Raw genomic sequence first — 15,823 nt, forward strand, 5'->3', positions numbered from 1 at the left:
AGAAAAACAGGTCTCATCAATTAATAAATAGACATTAATGTCTATTTATTAATGGATGAGACCTGTTTTTCTTGGATATTTTGCTTACTTTTTGGGGTACATACCTCATTTATGTCTTTACACAATGCCAAAAATCGCGGACAACAACTGAATATCCGATATATTTCCAGTTCTGTACCAATTAGATGGATTGGCAAAAAGACTCCTTAAGTCCAATTGAATGAGAGAGAAAATCCTCCATTTTGTGAAATTTCTTGAATTTTTACATTGTCACCATGCCTACGAAATGAAGTTATTTTTCTTGTGGGGTCTCAACAACTAAATCAGGGTGGCGAAGGCATGGTAACAATGTTCAAATCCAAGAAATTTGACAAAATGGAGGATTTTCTCTCTCATTCAACTGGACTTAAGGAGTCTTTTTGTCAATCCATCTAATTGGTACAGAACTGGAAATATATCGGATATTCAGTTGTTGTCCGCGATTTTTGGCATTCTGTTAAGACATAAATGAGGTATGTACCCCAAAAAGTAAACAAAATATCCCAGAAAAACAGGTCTCATCAATTAATAAATAGACATTAGTTTTGTCCCCTTTTTTGCTATTGTCAGCAATTTGACATCGATGATATTTAAACTTACCAAATACTAACGACATTGCAGTACTGCTGGTTCCTAACCAAGAAATAATCCTGTATCCAGTATTAAAATAATCAACCCATTCTACAACTAGGATTCCGGTGGTATAGTGAGACCCTCCTAACGTTATGAATATCCCTGCAGCGGCCAGGACCAGACAACATCCTTCAACTTTACCGGGCTCTTTAAAATCACGGACCTCCGTCACATCAACACTTCCCTCCCTGTCAGTCATGCTGACAGTGTCGAACAGACTTTATGGCGTGTACGTTATATATTGCTAACAACGCAACAATTCGTGTTGCAAATAAAAAGCCGGTTTATTATACCAGGGACCAGTACGTGCTCTACACCTGAAAGCGTATATCTGTCGTCAGCTGTGTCGTGTCTACAGGGTTCTTAAATAAAGGTTTCTAAATTGATTGCATTAAATATCGCAGAATCGACCTCAATTTATGATCAGCTACAAAATTAGAGGTCTGACTACCAAATATCAGAAAATCCAAAATTCGCAGATCAGCCACAAACATCAGCGAATCAGAAACAAATGACATGGTTCACAACATTATTACTGCGGGTTAAACTTGTACCTCGTCCGTTTACTTACCAAATATTAAAGCCATTCCTAAAGTACAAGTCACCATTAATGATGCTGTACTTCTATAACCGATATTAAAATAAACGGCCCATTCAACCATTAGAATTCCAACCGTTAAATGTAACCCTCCTAATACTATAAATATCCCCGCAGCGGCCAGGACCAAACAGCATCCTTCAACTTTACCGGGCTCTTTAAAATCACCCGTCACATCAACACTTTCCTCCCTATCAGTCATGCTGTCAGTATAACCGCTAACAGCGGTGTGTATATATTCACTATAGAGTGTTATTGGGAAAAACAGTAAGCATTGTGACAATATAACGAATACAATCGTGCCGGTTTATTTAAAAAACGTCTGTCTCGTCGTTCTAGTTTCTTGACGCCATGAAAACTTACGTTACAATAATATGAATTGATACCTCGTATGCTAAACCAGGGGCGGGTGACTACTTTTTGACAAAAAGTGTCAGTGAAAAGGCAGGAATTTAGTATTTGAAATTATATTACACATGTTTATATACAGGATGGTAGAATAAATAATTGATATGTGATTATAAAATAATCATAAATTATCATGAAATTTGAATTTAGGCCAAGTTGACTTTGCCATGAATAATACTAGATTTCCGCGCGGGGCCCGGATTATGAACCATTCAAACAAAGTATACTCAGGCCTACGCCGTGGCCTTCTACCTTTATGAACCCTTTCAAAACTCATCTTGTCTTGATTTTGCTCACCGGTATCTTACCTTCAGGACTGCTATTTTTCCATATGAATCTCCTGCTACGCCCGTGGGACTGCCCAGGTTTTCAACAGCACGAAAAAGCAAGTTCTTTTTCAGTTCAGTTGCCGTTTATATATTCCGGTAGATGGCGAATGAGTAGTTATCGCGTGGTTGACGTGACCTGATTGCGGTATGAATTACTTCCTTGTTTGTACAAGTTTTCAGTATACAATTTACGAGTACTATAGACACACATATATACATATATATATATATACTGTACTGACACACAGTACTGCGACCATACTCGCACAGTAGATTGTGACATTCACCCAGAAATGGAAAGTAAATTCCTTTGATTTGACTAATTCCTTTGGTCCGGTAAGTGTAAATATCTACTAACTTTCCACATTTGCAGCACTCTTTAAGAGTTTGGTTTTTGAATTAAGCAGAAGTTTTAATTTCTATATCAATTACTAAATCATGAGTCATTTTCATTATATTAATCTTTCTGGGCGCTATCACTGTATATACATATAGCACATGAGAGTCTGTACGGTGGGGTTGACACGTGACAGTACAAACCACTGACCTCGTTTCAGATCGAAAACAATTTTTGTTTACAGATTTGTTCGTTTCTAGAAAGAGCACGCCTATAGAATGTTATATCTAATGAGTATTTTCTACGGTTTCCTGATGTTGATTCTCGATTGTCGAGTGGGACTAGAATCCGGTTCCATCATCAGCTCGTCGAGTGGGACTAGAATCCGGTTCCACAATCAGCTCGTCGAGTGGGACTAGAATCCGGTTCCATCATCAGCTCGTCGAGTGGGACTAGAATCCATCCAGTTCCACCACAATCAGCTCGGCAAAAATTAATGTTACCCGAAATTGTTTAAACACTGAAAACATAACTAATTTAAACCCCGGGCCGAGTTTAAGCCAGCAGCAAGAACTGCTGGCTCCGGAGACCAAATGTATCAATATGAAACTTAGCGCCTAAGCCCTGTACCTGCGGTGAGGCCCTTGCACATATATATGTATATGGTACGTGACATTTCGACGGCTCTGATACTAACTGGAATCATGTAAATGTATATAATATCATTATATCAATATATTTAACCTGCATTCATTCAATTCTCTGTGATCTAATAAAACCAGCCATAAATTACACCCTTCCATTATTTCACACATACACTCATATATTATATGTATATATTATTATTGGGAAATTTTCTGATGTTATGGAGTGTGTTTGTCTGGGTAAGTGTATGATACTTTAGCTGGGTATGTCTAATACTATAGCTGGGTATGTCTGATATTATGGCTGGGTATGTCTGATATTATGGCTGGGTATGTCTGATATTATGGCTGGGTATGTCTGATATTATGGCTGGGTATGTCTGATATTATGGCTGGGTATGTCTGATATTATGGCTGGGTATGTCTGATATTATGGCTGGGTATGTCTGATATTATGGCTGGGTATGTCTGATATTATGGCTGGGTATGTCTGATATTATGACTGGGTATGTCTGATATTATGGCTGGGTATGTCTGATATTATGGCTGGGTATGTCTGATATTATAGCTGGGTATGTCTGATATTATGGCTGGGTATGTCTGATATTATGGCTGGGTATGTCTGATATAATGACTGGGTATGTCTGATATTATGGCTGGGTATGTCTGATATTATGGCTGGGTATGTCTGATATTATAGCTGGGTATGTCTGATATTATGGCTGGGTATGTCTGATATTATGGAGTATATGAGATATGTCTTCTGGAATTTTTAGCACGTTAGACTGCGTAGATATGGTGTGAATGTTGATATAATTAGACTTTGAATAAAAACCGTGGGTTTTTCAGAAATTTGATAAATTCTGTTCTACGGTGAATCAATTCGACAAATAGGACGCGTACAGCGCAAACCACGCGAGGCTAGGGCTCAGTTGCACAGTCGTGATTGTAGTCCAGAACTGGCCTCAAAAATATGAAGATTGGTCTTAGTTGTTAGATTAGCTGTAGAACTAATTCGGTCTAAAGACTGGTCTTAAATCTAAACCATGATTGTGCAACAGATCGCATGAAAATGTTACAATTAAGTTTTTGGTGTAATTGCTAAACATCATGAGGTCAGCAATTCAAACTTAACCGTTTTCAGCTTAAACTTATTCACGAAACTGATGACAAATTCTATTACTGTCTAATTAGCTATTGCTATGTACGTATATACACATTTTACTAGATATGATTTTAAGGGTATATATATATATATATATATATATATATATATATATATATATATATATATATATATATATATATATATATATATATATATATATATATATATATATATATATATATATATATATATATATATATATATATATATATATATATATATATATATTCGATTTAAAGTAATCAAGTCTATATTTAATTCACGCAGGTGACGTCTAATCTACAGTGAAATACAATGGATGATAATAATGGAGTCGTTTTGTGTAAAGTGGAACGGAAGTCGTCAATGTTAACAGTGCCCCCTAGTGACGATGATAATCCCTACGCCGTACCGGCCGCAATACCGGTACCTTATAACCCTAACCTCCCTCCCCCTCCCCCTAACCCTCCCAGCTATGCCGAACCTACCATCAGCACTTCTACTCATCATATACCCGCAGCTGGTGAAGAGGAAGATGACGAGGACCTTCCACCCCCTCCAATAGACTTGCCCCCTGCTATACCCCCTCCACTAACGATGGCCTACGCCACGGTGGATCTGATAGCAGGAGCTCCGACCATCGCAAAGGAACCACAAGCGGACTATTTCATCAGTGACGTCACGATTACTGACACGTTCACTGAAGCGGTCAGCGCGGAGGGAGACGAAACGGATTCAGAGGAAAGTGAAAAGAAAAGTGACGAGGGAGGAGACGTTCCTCCTTCTCAGCAGCAGATGAGGTCTAATCGAGCTGTTTCAATATTCACGACTCTCACTGATCGTACGGCGCCTGAGGACGAGGAACAAGCTTTAAATCCGGAATTCTGGAGGCCGTTACCGCAACTAGAACCATTCATCGAAGCGCCCTCTATATCCATACATCACGTGGTCGATACTAATACTCATTTTGAAGATAAATGCGCGTTTGTGACGACACAAGCAAAATTCATCGAGGAAGCTTCGAAACTCGCTGAACTGGTCAGTCATTCATTATTGCTCCAAAATGGATTTCTTTTGCGGGCTTTGTTTAAAAGTATGTTTGTTGATGAATTGTTTTTAGGAAGATTTGATCGATGAAGGCAATGAGTACACGGTTTTATTGTATACCTGGAGAAGTTGTTCCCTCGCTTTACCAAAGGTAACAGTCATTCAATCACTTTACTGTATGTCCTTTTAGTCGAAACAGTTTGAAATTATTTGAATTTTTTGATTCAGCGTCAAAAGGAAAACCCGAAACCGGAATATTACAAGGAGACACTGGCGCTTATCAAACCGAAAATAGAGAAACTTCGCAAGTTTTATCAATATCAGGTAATTTTATCGACGCGGTGTCACTGTATCAAGATATCATACAAAGATGTTTAGAGAGGTTTAGTTGATATGTGCAGAACAAGATTCAAACTAAGTAATTCAAAGCAAAACATGAATAATATACAGGCAAACAATAAACCAATACAAGCTGTACGGTTCACAATGAAACACGAAGGGATTAAGGATTTATAGAATATAAATTCTATTTATTTACAGCAAAGAGCGATTGAATATTTGTGCAACGATATTAAAATGATTCGATTGTGTCAAATGAATAAAAAGATGGAGAACGATTTCGTATCTTTATCTCACCTGCTGAAACTGGGAAAGATGCTGAGTATGTTGGCCGTTCTCGATGCTCTTAAAGATGTTAAAACAAGCGTAACTAATGACAACGCTACAATATACAGAAGGTAGGGTTCTATACAATTCGTATGATGTACATTCTTTGATACAGTATAAGTATCAAATGTACACTTGTTATGTAGATTAACATAGTAGAAGGTGTACATATTGTGAATATTTCAGAGCTGTCCAGTTCCTGCGCAGGAATCCCGATTTCACGGAGGATCCGAACGTCCTAGAAACCGATAATATAATGACTCTGTGGTTGGCGACTAAAAAAGAAATCGGCAACAATTTGAAAAAAAAACTCATAGAAATTCCTGGATTCGAGAAAATATTGGCTGAAATAATAAAAACGTGCGTTCATATGTATGAGGATCACAAATATCTGATACCAGAGGAGAAATATACGCTAGTTAAGGTAAGTAATGCTTGGGGTGTGGGAGAAGAGAAGGAGAGTGAAAGAGAGGAGGAGAGAGAGAGAGGAGATGAGGAGAGTGAGAGAGGAGAGGAGAGAGAGAGAGAGAGAGGAGAGGTGGAGAGTGAGAGAGAGGAGGAGAGAGAGGGGAAAGAGAGGAGAGTGAGAGAATGTGGAGAGGGAGAGGGGAGATATCGGCGTCGTATTGTCCCAATTCCACTAATCTCTGTTTAGTGAAAGTAATAGTAACTATTTTGATGCAGGCTATTGGATTCTGTATCTCGTTACTGAGTGGAGCAGTCATCTCTGAGAAAAAGAACTTGAAAGAAGCAAACATTTACAAAATGGACTCGAAAAAGAAAATCAATTTGTCAAAGATTGATAAGATATTCAAGGTAAAAACGAATCTTTTTATTAACCTGTAAATAAAGTATAAACAATATGAGATTTAGAGAATTGTGACTGGATTTACAGGAATTAGAGGCTGTTCCACTTTACGGGGATATGCAAATAGCGCCGTTCATGTATGTAGATCAAAATGACGTAAATTACGACGAATCAAAATGGCCGCTATGTAGCGCCGGAACTAGTGGATCGCAGTGCCACCTGGTGGAGGCTTTACCTAAAATACGCGAGGATCATTTGAAGTATGTAGGTGAACTCGTACGTCTAAACTTAGGAGTAAGTATGAAATCTAACGATTGATTTTTAGGTAACTTGTGAGAAATGTGAATTAAATTGATGTTTGTCGTTGTGATCCAGGACCTGAAGGAAGAAACAGAAAAAGTGAAAATGGACGCTCAGAACCGGAAGATATACGATATAGGGATACGTGGTCTACAGTTGATATCATCTTGGTCATGTCGACTCATGGAAATGGTAAATACAATTACTATCAGTTCACACATCCAAAACTAATTCAGTAAAAGTTTGAATAGTGAATTTAAATTGATACAAATCATAAGGTATTTGATACAGGCATTGTTCTGTTACATGTCGAAATGAAAGGAGAGATCGTAATGATTGATGAGCGCTCCCCCTCTCTCCCTCCCCCCTCTCTCCCCCTCTCCCCCTCTCCCTGCTAATATCGGGTAAACCGTGTTTGATATGACTGTATTGTTTGTAGTATTCATGGAAGTTGTTTCATCCAACTGATCATCATGATAATGCGAAATGTCCGACAGATGCCGAGGAATATGAAAGAGTAAGTGAATTCTATAAACCAATCAACTTTCATTCTACAGAAAACTGATAAATCACAATCCAAACCTCGTGCATGATTATCTATAGAGCTATTTCTAACTTTAAGCACTGGGTATATGAACATAGTCTCCTATTTCAGATTTAATGTTTCTTCAAACTTTATTCTTTAACTTGTTGTAATATTGACCTCCAGATCAATAGACAGCATAGTTTGAGGTTTTCATCGTAAAAAATGGAACATATTTCCACCAAAAGATATTTTCTTGGGGAAAAAAGAGCGTTAGAATTATTGAAAATAACCACAGTGAGAGGACTTCCGGTCCCAAAAATTGACATGATGCTAACCCTAACCCTAGCTCGCCCGTAACCCTAACCCGAACAGTGTAGCTGGACCATAACCCTAACCCTAGCAGGACTCGAACCTGCAATCCCCAGAATGCCAGCCGACGACGCTAACCACTAGACCATAGACCAGTAGTGCTAGATTCGGTTGGTATGTGTGTCTGGTCAGTGTGGTGACCAGTCAGGTGCGATGACCAGTCAGGTGCGGTGACCAGTCAGGTGCGGTGACCACTCAGGTGTGGTGACCACTCAGGTGTGGTGACCAGTCAGGTGTGGTGACCAGTCAGGTGTGGTGACTATGGTATTCACTAACAACATCCTCTCTATCATTCATTCTCTGCTGATTAAGATTTCAACCCATTTTGCCTGGGATTTTGATGGTACTACTGATCTATTCTTCCAGGCGACACGTTATAACTACAGCGATAACGAGAAACAAGCAATGATTGAATTAATCGCGATGATTAAAGGATTACAGAGTAAATTACACGAACATCTGGCAGTTTTTAATCAGGCAACAAAAGCTGCAATATTCGCTGAATTACAAGACTTTGTACAGTTAACATTACGTGATCCACTGCGAAAGGCGGTGAAAGGAAAGAAGGAACTTTTAACGAGGTATAGAAAATATTCGTCCAGTTTTTTAAATAATCAGAAGATGATTCTTCAGTTGATTCCACTTAGATTTACTAACAACACATTCATTCAATTGATGTTAATTTATGTCATTATTCAAATGAGTTAATCTGCATATTCATAGACCGCGTATTTTGTGTGTTTAATAAGGATAATGACATCAATAAAGGCGACTGTTGAACAAGGTAATCTAGCAATGGAAGGAGATTTCGCGTTGAAAGGAAAAAGTGACCCAAAAGGATTTGTGATAGATGTACCCAGAAAAACAGTGGCACCATCTACTTCGCAGGTAACACCACCAGGGGGCGCTGGAAATACTAAAATATGTCACGAAATATTTGATAAAACCAAATTTGTTTGAAAGGAAGATATACTGCTATATATACCCTTGAAAATGTCAGGTTCTCCTTCAATTTATCAAAGACAATCTGGTGAACAAAGACTTCGATAATCATTATTCCCTTGTTGTTAGAGATGCACGTAGTCAATATAATAATCTGTTAATTACAGATTTACTTGTTGCGAACGATGGTCGAAGCGTTAGTGAATATGGGTAAAGGTAAAACTAACCACAGAAAGGATATCGACTCTTCAAGTATTGTAGCAATGGAGCGATTTCATTCCAGTTGCTTCTTCTGGGAATATATGATCAATTTCAACGGTAAAATCATCTCTTTTAAATCAATGTGTTCAAAAAATCAATGTTTCTTTCTAACGTGTTATTTTCTATCTACAGAAAGTCTTCAAGTTTGTTGTCAACTTGGTCAGTTTTGGTATCGTGAGATTTTCCTAGAAATGACACGTGGTAGACGAGTACAGGTACGTGTTTTATCGATTATAGATATTTCCTAGAAGTTGATTTACAGTAATTGTGATGTTTATTTTGTTTTATTCAGTTTCCTATAGAAATGTCGATGCCATGGATACTGGCTGATCACGTGATGAAAGACATGCATCCGACAATGTGCGAGTAAGTATCCAAACCTCATCGTCACAAGCAGCAGCAGCAGCACCACCAGCAGCAGCAGCACCACCACCTGCAGCTGCAGCAGCAGCAATACCACTAGCAGCAACAGCAGCAGCACCATGAGCACTAGCAACAACACAAGTAGCACTAGTTATATCGCCATCCACCAGCAGTACCTGATCCTCATCTGCAGCACCAGCAGTACCTGATCCTCATCTGCAGCACCAGCAGTACCTGATCCTCATCTGCAGCACCAGCAGTACCTGATCCTCATCTGCAGCACCAGCAGTACCAGTTATATCGCCATCCTACCATTGATATACAACAAAATATCTACACTGACATATTCTAAAACGAATTTTCATTTGCTAAGACGAATTATTTATCACAGTGTCAGTGTCATGAAGTTAATCTCTAAATGTATTTCTATATTGAATGTTGTTGCTTGTTTTCTAGGTGTATTTTGTATATTCTGGATCTATATAACGACAGCGCTAATTATGCCCTAACAGTTTTCAAGGAACAACATTTATTTGACGAGGTTGAAGCCGAGGTAAATGTGATTGACAGATTTATATAATTTGACACATGATTTGGCAGACAGAACGTTTGAGCTGCGTTTCACACACAAAAAAAGTAACCAACTAATAATAATTAGGAAGGTTCGCAATTCCAATTTTACTTCAGGTTAATGTTGTTTGTCCTATTTGGCAAATTCATTGCGTACATTCAATCAGTAAACTCAACTTTAAACATATCTTTTCACAAAAGTATAGTAGCATAGTATAGCATATTCATTTTACATAATCCGTACATACAATGTAATATTTAGAGAGATTGTAAGTGCACTGAAGGATCCAGTGCTAGCCAGATGGCTGTACTTAAGGCACTGGACCCTGTGAACGTAGAACCAGTGTTTTAATGCTTGTATTTATTTTCAGGTTCTGTTGTGTTTTGAACAGTTAGTCGGTAAAATTACGAGTCAAGTTTATTCCTATTACAAACAAAAAGCAGGAGGGTAAATACTGAACCTGATTTATTATTGATACTGTGTCGTCTGCGATATCTGACTCTACACGACGTGTTTGTTTAGGATGTTACTGGAGCGATGTTTCAAAGAGGAAAATTATGAAGAGAAAAGATCGAGGAAAAACAAAAAGAAGAAATTCAAAAATAAAAGTATTCGATTTCATTCGATTCTGAAACAGAGACATTTTCAGGTATTTAATTTGAAAAAAAAAACTATCGTGAACAATTTTGAAAAAGTATAATTAGAAATTGTTAAATGATAGAAATTGATCGATGATGATATTTTCAGTTATTGGGAAGATCGATCGATTTTAAACTATTGATCGGATCTCGAATTACTGAAGAGTTGAAAACGTCGTTGGATTGCGCCATTAAACGATTTGAAGCAGCAGATATAACTGCAGTCGTGGTACGTAGAATAAACTTCCCGTAAATCCGTCATATCTTAAAACATCGTGTGAAACGTATCAAATCGAAAGGAAATTATTTACATGAATTATGTGTATTGTGACACTTTGTCTGGATTAAAATTCAATTCATATTTGTTGGGATGAAAGCCGCCATCTTGGATTGTAAAATTCTAATAGATCTTATCTGAAATTGAAGAGATTTAAAATTGGACTTAATCATCATTCGTAAATTTGCATTTCGTGAATTAAAAGATAAAGTAAGAATGTATTGAAATCTCTTGCAACGACAGCTAAGATTATGGCCGCCATCTTTTTATTTCATCGTGAAACTACGACTGTTGTTTAGCCTAATTGATTGAATATTTATTTAGGAATTGGAAGGATTGATAGAAGTGAATCGTCTCGCACATCATCTCATGAAACAACACTTAATTCTACCAGATTTCGACGCTTTATTAAAAGAATCCGATCAAAATATTCACTCCCCATACGGTAGAATCGCACTACATGCATTCTGGGAAATAAACTATGACTTCCTGCCGAATTACTGCTACAGAATGACGACTAATAGATTCATCCGCACAGTACACTCTTTCTCTGAAGAGGAGGTCGAGAGGGAACATTTCACAGTGAACAAATCGCAACATCTCTGGGGTTCAAAGGTAGGAGGATTCACACACAGCCACTTCCGCTCTTAAAACAAACACAAACTACTTCCGGTCGTAATAAGTACAAACATGAACAGTGTGCTACTGAACCGAGATTACAACATGCTTATGAAACCTCATATTTTCCTATTCATTCATATTTCAGCCATTGAGACGCGGTTACTTTGCTAAATACAGCGGTTTTTCCAGTTTTGTCGGAGCACCCCACATTCAGGCTTTATGTCGTCTAGTCGGTCATATAGGCGTCTCTTTACTGGTCGGAGAGGTGGTGAATGTACTGAAAAGTATGGTCAGTACAATTAGAAACAACTGTATCACAATCGACCAAACTGCTGATCGAATTAGGATTATAAGTGTTTTAAATGTTTAATATTTCAGCTCGATACTCGGGGCAGTATTAAACAACAGTTGTTTACATTGAGAAAAGGAATGCCCGATTCATTGAAACTGCATAGACTTGAATACATGGCTTCTGGTATGTAAAAACAAATAGCTCGTAGCTTAGTATACTCCGTTCGGTATTCCCTTTAAAGCTCAGTTATTTCTGTTTTCTGTCTGACAGGTATACTCAGTTATTTTTACGCATCCGTTAAAGATATTTTACAACATCCAGAATTAACTCAAGTTGTTTTGCACACTCTCAGAGAATTCGGTAACGCGATTGTTTTCTGTATGATGGTCAACGATTGCTTGGTAAGTGGTGTCCCCTTGTAGCGAGGTCCAACAACGGTTCCCTTAATTACACACTATGAGATCGAGTATTTGTTTTTAATTGACAGTTATCTGAGAACGTGAATGAGTTCAAACACTCGATGATGTTTCAGCATTTAATACCGAAACCACTCGTCACTAAAAACAGAGGTACGTTTGAAAAATCAATAAATATAACCGCCATTGCCGGAAGTGCTTTGACGTGGCCGCCATTACCGGAAGTACTTAATATAAGTGTTATTTATTTTTTCTAGCGGCAGAAATTAAAGATTACGAGGAAAGATTGAATAAATTAATGAAAAAAAGAGAACAGAGATATAAACCGTATCATATAACAGAAACATTTAAAACTAAAGCATCAACACAGGTGAATGTTCTAAGGAAACTGGTTGTTTTTAGTATTTACTTTGACTGCTGGCTTGTTTTCTATGGATCAGAATTAACTTGATTAAACACGAGGCTATTTAATAATCCCTCCCTCCCTCTCTCCCTCTCTCCATCTCTCCCTCCCTCCCTCCCTCCCTCCCTCCCTCCTTCCCTCCCCTCCTTCCTTCCTTCCCACACTCCCTCCCTCTCTACCTCCCTCCCTCACTCCCTCCCTCCCTCTCTCCCTCTCTCCATCTCTCCCTCCCTCCCTCACTCCCTCCCTCCCTCCCTCCTTCCCTCCTTCCCTCACTCCCTCCCTCTCTACCTCTCTCCCTCCCTCACTCCCTCCCTCCCTCCTTCCCTCCTTCCCTCACTCCCTCCCTCTCTACCTTCCTCCCTCCCTCACTCCCTCCCTCCCTCTCTCCCGCCATCCCTCCCTCTCTCTTTGTAGTATCTAATAATATTTCGTTTATTTCTTATATATTCTAGCAATCAGATGAAATAGAACTAGTGATGGAATTACTTCAATCTCTTCCCAGAAATAAAGGTTCAATGTTACCCTCGATACTGTCCAGATTACAGAAAACAATGTTAGCCGATACTGAACAGACGTGGACCGGTGCCCCTCCCAGTAACCAGGTCCTAGAAACAGAGAAAGCTGATGAATTTCACAGAGTTTGGAGCGTGGTTCAATTCTCGTTTTCTATCCCGAAGAAAAATACTGAAATGACAGTCGAGTAAGTTATTCATCTGTATACTTTTAGACAGAATCTGTCCGATTTTTATTACATAACTACTGCATAGAATAAGAAATGAGGTCATTGCTCTAATCTACCACTCTAGTCGAGATTAATCCTGCAACCTAAGCCGAAACGTCTACAATTCTCAAGGGTGTGATTCCTACTGACGAAAGCTCTTAACGGTTAAATTTCAGTAAAATCATTTCAGCCAATCTCTGACTGATTGATTGCCTCCCACGCGCTCTGTCAATGTTTATAAAGTTTTATGGTACTATATTTATTGATATATTTAGAGAATTATTTGGAGAAGGTTTACAGTGGGCAGGATGTACCCTCATCTATCTACTAGGACAACATCGACGGTTTGAGATGTTAGATTTATGTTATCACGCTGTCAAAGCTTTTCAACCGGATCGAGAAAGCGGACTGGGGAATGTTGGAATTGTAAGTGTTTTTTGTTAATCACCATCAGGGGGCACTGCATCAATATCATGATCCAGATAGCGTCCTCATGACTTACCCCCACAGCAGCCAGTCTCTCGTCCTCATGACTTACCCCCACAGCAGCAAGTCTCATATTGTTAAATGACGCTAGTTAGAGACACAGATACAACAGAATGACCCAGGCTACATAAAACCCATAATCGCTGCTTTGCGGCTATATTTGTTTATCGTGTTTTTTTTCTCTGCAGGATTTGAATCGAATGATGAACAGGATTAAATCCTACCGTTGTCTGAACCGGCAGATATTTCACATTCTCGAGAAATCACTCACTGATTCACAGGGTTTAGTTACAGATAGAATCAGCAGCAACGGCGTCAAAATCATTCATTTCGATCCACCGGAATTTACCGTTACTAAGCAACGACCTGAATCTTCTACTAGTGGCGCCGCCATGCGACGAGAATGCTGGAGTCGGGCAGATTCACAAACTTTCTCTTTCAACGAAGACGAATTCGAAGATGACGAGGATACAGCGCCCCCTAGTGATTCGAGGGCTAGCGTCTTGTCGTTATCGGGTCACGTGGCTGAGTCGGATGAACAACACTATCTGTGATAAACATTGTTGAACGCGTTACTAGGCGACTGACTGTATGACGTCATCAATCACGTGTAAGAACTGTAAATAAGAATGAGGAGTTTTAACTCTACTCAAAATACAGAGTTTTATTGTAAATAGATGCGCACGCATGCAGGTCGGATAAAGGGGTTGGAAGCGCATTAAAGGTGCTAATTTTATAGAATGAAAATTTAATTAATTAGATTCTGAATTTAAAGAGATTTAACTGATGAATGATTTAAAGGCTGATATTATAAGCCACTTATAGATGATATATTTGAACCGAGATTATTATGTAAATTGAATTTTATATGTAGTATATTAATTATCATGAATAAAAGAAAATTCAATGTATATTGTATTGGCGTATTGTATGATGGTGTATTGTATGATGGTGTATTGGTGTATTGTATGATGGTGTATTGGTGTATTGTATGATGGTGTATTGGTGTATTGTATGATGGTGTATTGGTGTATTGTATGATGGTGTATTGTATGATGGTGTATTGGTGTATTGTATGATGGTGTATTGTATGATGGTGTATTGGTGTATTGTATGATGGTGTATTGGTGTATTGTATGATGGTGTATTGTATGATGGTGTATTGGTGTATTGTATGATGGTGTATTGGTGTATTGTATGATGGTGTATTGGTGTATTGTATGATGGTGTATTGGTGTATTGTATGATGGTGTATTGTATGATGGTGTATTGGTGTATTGTATGATGGTGTATTGTATGATGGTGTATTGGTGTATTGTATGATGGTGTATTGGTGTATTGTATGATGGTGTATTGTATGATGGTGTATTGGTGTATTGTATGATGGTGTATTGGTGTATTGTATGATGGTGTATTGGTGTATTGTATGATGGTGTATTGTATGATGGTGTATTGGTGTATTGTATGATGGTGTATTGGTGTATTGTATGATGGTGTATTGTATGATGGTGTATTGGTGTATTGTATGATGGTGTATTGGTGTATTGTATGATGGTGTATTGGTGTATTGTATGATGGTGTATTGGTGTATTGTATGATGGTGTATTGTATGATGGTGTATTGGTGTATTGTATGATGGTGTATTGTATGATGGTGTATTGGTGTATTGTATGATGGTGTATTGGTGTATTGTATGATGGTGTATTGTATGATGGTGTATTGGTGTATTGTATGATGGTGTATTGTATGATGGTGTATTGGTGTATTGTATGATGGTGTATTGGTGTATTGTATGATGGTGTATTGTATGATGGTGTATTGGTGTATTGTATGATGGTGTATTGTATGATGGTGTATTGGTGTATTGTATGATGGTGTATTGGTGTATTGTATGATGGTGTATTGTATGATGGTGTATTGGTGTATTGTATGATGGTGTATTGTATGATGGTGTATTGTATGATGGTGTATTGGTGTA

The 15,823-nt window shown here is 38.2% G+C and overlaps 1 protein-coding gene across 1 annotated transcript; it reads left to right on the forward strand.

Moving 5' to 3' along the window:
• Positions 1 to 2,249: 2,249 nt before the first annotated feature.
• LOC141905758 (cytoplasmic FMR1-interacting protein 1-like) lies at positions 2,250 to 14,714 on the forward strand. The gene is made up of 28 exons (XM_074794768.1): positions 2,250 to 2,343; positions 4,424 to 5,173; positions 5,256 to 5,333; positions 5,411 to 5,506; positions 5,723 to 5,919; positions 6,035 to 6,272; positions 6,533 to 6,664; positions 6,744 to 6,950; positions 7,032 to 7,148; positions 7,396 to 7,473; positions 8,218 to 8,432; positions 8,601 to 8,739; positions 8,961 to 9,111; positions 9,187 to 9,269; positions 9,347 to 9,420; positions 9,874 to 9,970; positions 10,359 to 10,435; positions 10,511 to 10,637; positions 10,736 to 10,855; positions 11,228 to 11,518; positions 11,670 to 11,813; positions 11,903 to 11,999; positions 12,087 to 12,217; positions 12,304 to 12,385; positions 12,490 to 12,602; positions 13,091 to 13,338; positions 13,635 to 13,785; positions 14,034 to 14,714. Exons 2-28 carry the CDS (start codon positions 4,451 to 4,453, stop codon positions 14,397 to 14,399), a joined length of 4,572 nt encoding a protein of 1,523 aa, XP_074650869.1. The 5' UTR covers positions 2,250 to 2,343; positions 4,424 to 4,450; the 3' UTR covers positions 14,400 to 14,714.
• The last annotated feature ends 1,109 nt before the right edge of the window (positions 14,715 to 15,823 follow it).

Source organism: Tubulanus polymorphus, chromosome 5 (genome assembly GCF_964204645.1).
Source record: "Tubulanus polymorphus chromosome 5, tnTubPoly1.2, whole genome shotgun sequence".
NCBI lineage: Eukaryota > Metazoa > Nemertea > Palaeonemertea > Tubulaniformes > Tubulanidae > Tubulanus > Tubulanus polymorphus.

Coding starts and splice junctions, on each gene's coding strand:
- LOC141905758 (XM_074794768.1), top strand. CDS start 4,451: ATGGATGATAATAATGGAGTCGTTTTGTGTAAAGTGGAACGGAAGTCG. Junction 9,270..9,346: donor CACGTGGTAGACGAGTACAG/GTACGTGTTTTA, acceptor TGTTTTATTCAG/TTTCCTATAGAAATGTCGAT. Junction 10,638..10,735: donor TGAAACAGAGACATTTTCAG/GTATTTAATTTG, acceptor TGATATTTTCAG/TTATTGGGAAGATCGATCGA.